Raw genomic sequence first — 5,164 nt, forward strand, 5'->3', positions numbered from 1 at the left:
AGGTGCCTTTTTCAGCAAATAGAAGGGGAAAATGCTGTGGATGGAAAGAACAATGACATATTCTGGGAAAAACAAATACAACTTTTACTTAGAAGAACAATAAGTGAAAGTATTCAAGACATGATAACTGAAAGCACTAACAGAAGACCATACACATTTTTCTTCCATATAAGATTTTTGTTCTCTCTGGCTGAAGGCAGCATCCAAATTGCTTTTGCTTCTTAAGTAGTAGCTACTTGCATATCTTGGGGAGGAGAGTGCTGGGTTGTTGGATTTTTTTTAAAAGACAGATTTGTTGTACTCAGCACACACCATAATCCAAGCAACTGGACACAAACGCTCCTTTATGTAAACATACCTTTAACAGTTTTGACAAAAACTTGTTTCTCTTTACTGGGATCTTTTTCTTCTATTAGAATCCCATGGAAAATGCGCCCAAATGTGCCTATGAAAAGAACATACTATTAGCAAGTATTACGTCGTTAAAACACACTGATAACATTAGTAGAATATCTACTAAAAACCCACTACCTTCAAATGTGTCAGTCAGGTAGAAAGTCAGCAACAATGGCAATTAAAGCACAAGTCTTGAAAGCTCTAAGTCAACAATATATAATGGAACCACCTCTCCAGTATGAGGCGGATTCAGTAAATGCTGACACTTTTAGATAACTAGAACTTTGTGAGAAAAGCTTGAGAGTAAACTAACGATAGCAGCAGAATCCAGATAAATTAAGTATCACTACGGGTTTATTTATGGCAGTTCAGTCTTTGTTGACTGTCTGCACTAAAAACTCCAGCTCCATCCTTTTCTCCTCCAGTTAGTCTAGAATTTTACAGTGAAAACATTTCTGAAAGATGAATTTATTTTTTTTTAAATGTTCACAGGGTAATACTGGTTTCAGGCAACCATACACACGGAACAATTTTGAAAAAAACCACTAGTACATTATTGAAACATTTCACCTCAGCTGGAAGGTCTTGGGCTTGTGGGGCATTTCATCCTCTCCAACATTTTTCCATTCACAAAATTTTAACAAAGCTATTGCAGGACCGAGCTACATTGAACAGTTGGAGTAAGAAAAACCACAGTGTGGTGATACACATAGAATTAATATTTTATACAGTTCAAGCTGACAATGCTTTTCTGTAACATTACTAACCGTGGCACCAACGTGTGCATTATTTTCACGCAGTCTATTTATATGTTGCATCCCTTTCCCATTGATTTGTCCTGTCTGACTAGGGTGAAAGACTGTTTGTAGGATTGCCTTAGCCTGGTTGTACATCTTCTGGAATGAAGTGTGGGTCTTTTTTAGTTACTATATACTTAGCAGGCACAGTGCATCAAGAAAGTGCCTTAAATATATATTTCAAATACACATATATATTTAAAAGTCAAAGGGAAGATAGCATCTTGTATTGAAACATGTTATGGTATCAAGCTACCCATTTGCAAATGCTGGAATTAAAGAGAATAGGGAAGAACACAAAAGCAGTTACGACTAGAATGTAGTTCTCACGCAGTCCAATATCTACACATAGTAAGACCGTAACAGCATGCCTGGACCCCAGATTGGGATTTTGTTGTTTTGTTTTTTTAACAATACCCTGACAGACTCATATTTTAGCAGGAATTGTATGCCACCCGTGTCCTATAACATTTAGAGACAGCACTGTGAATGTGCTACTTCTGCCTCGCTCTCCTCTTTTTTTACAGATCATGTTGTTTGTATTCCAGACTGGATTCTCTACTTCACCAGACAATTATAAAGTTCCGCTTACCGTTAACATCTGCCCCATTTGTTAAAGCACAGCTACTCTATTGAGGCCCTGAGCAACCTAGTCTAGCTGAGAAGTGTCCCTGCCCATGGCAGGGAGCTTGGATTAGATGATCTCTAAGGCTCATTCTAGCCTAAGATCCTTCTAAGATCATTCTAGCCTATGATCCATTAGAAAACCTCTTTTTTTTTTAAAAAAAAAAAAAAACCCAAACCCCTACATTTTTTGTTTTACACTTAGTAAAATACACTTGAAGCAGGTTCAGAATCAGGTGCTCTACAAGCCCAGCGATATAAAAGGCCTCTACAGACCCCTCTTCCTGTGTGCTCTCTCAGACCTGATGCTTTGCATTTTCCAAGTGGTTACACGACAGCAGAACCATAATCTCCTAAATTATTAAAACGTTAAGTTATGCAAGCTACTTGAAGTTTATAATGAATCGGTGGCTAAGATCTGTAACATACGTATAAGCTCCACTGGCAGCACTGAGAAATTTTTTAAAATTTTATGCAGACAATTTTTCAATTTGCTTCTTCCCCTCTGAAGCTCTTTTGTTCCTGGATGGCAGCTCAGCTCTGCTATAATCCTGAACTAAAACTGATGACTGTTCATCAGGATCTCTCTTCTAGTCCTGACTAACTTTTGAAGGTTTTGTCACACTCCAGTAACAGCTGGAGGCCAAGAAACAAGATCCCACTGTATTCACCGGCCATTTCAGCCACATTTCACTGACCAGGGCAGCTCTGTCACTTGGTGCTAAACATGGGAAGCCTGGCTGGGGCACTGAGTCTGGGATAAAGCCTGACATTGCAGCTATAGGCAACGGAGAGTACAAAGGAACACAAAGCATGCAAAGGAAGCTTTTTGTCCAGCACAAAGACACCTCCTTAGAGATTTAGAGGCATACATTAAATGGGGAGTGCTAGCATCCTCCCATTGTTTTTCAGACAGTAATGTAAAGCCCTTAGCAGTTCTACTTCCAAAAGGATGAGTATTTCAAAACTCTAGCTTTGGGAACACTGATTTCTCATGAGGCTCAGGGAATACAGAGCTGAAGTTGCAGCAATAAAGATTAATGACAAAACTCTTTAAATATTTAAGCCCACTTCTCAAATTCACTATCAATAAGAACCAATTAATGTTGTGCATGAACACTTCCTAACATAAATGTTATACAAGAAAAAAAGATCAGATAATCCCTGAATTTTTCTTATCAGAGCTGTAAATGTTGCATCCTCTGATAAGATTTCCAAATCAGAGCTATCAAACTAAGAAAATGAGTTTAGACAACCGAGATTTTTGTAGGCTTTGGGTTTCCTCATTTTATTTTTTTTTTTAATGAGAAGCTCTCCTGCAGTAACTTACAAAAGTGAGTTACTTTGTCACTTACAGCCCCAACTGATTACCTCATTCCTTAGCCATCTAACTCTTTCCTTTATTTAAAGGACCAGATTATCAAAAGAGACAAGCTGAATGATGTACTGAGCACGGTTGCTCCCCCATTCTAATGAATTCTGGAAACTGCTTTCCCCACCCCCCGCACGCCCCAAATGCAAACTTCATGCACCATTCTTCCCGTCCACCCAAGTTACGAAGATCAGAAACGTCATCCATGATTAATTTCAGAAGAAGCTAGCTATTAAAAAAAACAACAAATATACAGCATCTTGTAGCCAACAAGTGTATGAGTCCTGTAAATACCTTCTTGGAGCACATCTTTCAGAGTTATCCTCTCCCTGGAGATGGCTATGTCCTTCACTTTAGCTTTTGCTTCCATTAGAGTGACACTTTTAAGATCATTCTTCTCTATCCGTAATGTAGGATAACCTGAGGAGCCAGCAGAGCCAAACAAACCAATATAAATACCCTTATAATGAGAATACATGTACATCGCTTTACCTCAGCACCACCTACAGGCATAAAGACATGCAAGAAGGATGTACTTTAAATAATTATGTATTAATCCTAAAAAGATTATAGTATTAAACAACAAAAAGCTCAAGAGAATTCATGCAAATATAATAATCTACCAGGGGAAAAAAACCACCACACAGGAATTATATATAGTGTCATGAGATCAAGTCTCATTCTTAAGGCCAAGTAAACAAAACTCTTTACATACTGAAGGTGATTAACTTGACACTGCCCATCCCTGACAACAAGGAAATAAAGACCGTAGTTGGAGACTGTCAGACTTGTTGGAGTAAGGAAGATGCCTTACCCCAGCAGGAAATAACCAAAACTACCAGTGCCCTCTTCTGGCACATCTAGAAATCTAGATATATTAACATAGTCAGAAAGGTCTGAATATTTTTGTACAAGTTTATGATCTTGACAATTACTTTGATGATTTTTTTTTATTTAAATGTTACTGAAAACAAAGCTAATGACTGCGGAAGGACTAAGAACTTCCTTTCTGTTTATTTTCTATATCCAACTTTTTTTCTTCTTGTACTGTTTTTTACCATTTCCTGTGGTACTAGGAGTATCCCAAAACAGGTAAGACACATACTGAAACAATAAGGACTGAACATAGAATACAGGTGCCATTTAGGCACAGTGGCTACCATGCCTGTCAAGGTCAGAAAGGTTTAATCATCACTATAGACTTGAGTTTCCAGGGGTCACATTCAAATTAACCAAGTGGTATCACTTGAGGGCCAATGTAAAAACCTGAGGTTGACAGGACATCAACAGCATAACACAATCTGGGATAAGAGACGGAAAATAAAAAGTCTAGAGAGGGACTTCAGGTGGAAAGGGAGAAAATCAGCTCAAGAATTAGTTGCATTCTAAGGCTGCATCCAGATTCTGTGGAAATTAATATTTTTTTATATCTTTATTTTTTAAATAATGCTTCTACTAAATAACTTTCAAAGGCAGGTCTTTGCAAAGGAAAGATGAGCTCAGACGACAAAAGAGATCCTTCTTTTTTTAGGGAGATACTCTTTCCTGAAGTTGTAGTTGTATCTTAGGTAGACACCTGCCTCTGCATGTGGGAAGGAAACAGGAAAATACAGCAGGGCTGAATGGCAATCTCAGTACTTTTGCAGTGCTCCCTCATGAATTAGGATGGTCAGTACCACCACTAAGTGTAACCAAAAGACAACAGAAGAGATTTTCGGGTCTTACCGGTTTGTTGGGGTTTTTTAAAAAGCAAGTCATTAATCCTATTGATCTAGCTCCAAATAATCTACCTAATACTCCTACTCATTGGATTGCTGAATAAAGTCTTTTCAGGAAATTAACACAAAACTCTATGATCTTACAGGTCTTTTCCAACCTAAATGATTCTATGATTCGACTGAGCGTTACAGAAGAGAAAGTCACTGGTGGCAGAAGATGAAGACAGGAGCCATCTCATACACACTTTCTGAAAAGA

General features: G+C 38.1%; 1 protein-coding gene across 1 annotated transcript in view; it reads right to left on the minus strand.

The window, feature by feature from the left end:
• Positions 1-358: 358 nt before the first annotated feature.
• The window catches only part of LOC104277177 (tyrosine-protein kinase RYK-like), a gene marked incomplete at both ends in the record, with an annotated part of 18,912 nt that continues 14,106 nt past the window's right edge, over positions 359-5,164 (minus strand). The window contains 2 exons of the mRNA XM_009873741.1: positions 359-445; positions 3,484-3,609. Of these exons, the coding sequence (XP_009872043.1) occupies positions 359-445; positions 3,484-3,609 (213 nt within the window). The remainder of the gene's footprint in view (positions 446-3,483; positions 3,610-5,164) is intronic.

This window comes from Apaloderma vittatum, unplaced genomic scaffold (genome assembly GCF_000703405.1).
Source record: "Apaloderma vittatum isolate BGI_N311 unplaced genomic scaffold, ASM70340v1 scaffold3757, whole genome shotgun sequence".
Taxonomy (NCBI): domain Eukaryota; kingdom Metazoa; phylum Chordata; class Aves; order Trogoniformes; family Trogonidae; genus Apaloderma; species Apaloderma vittatum.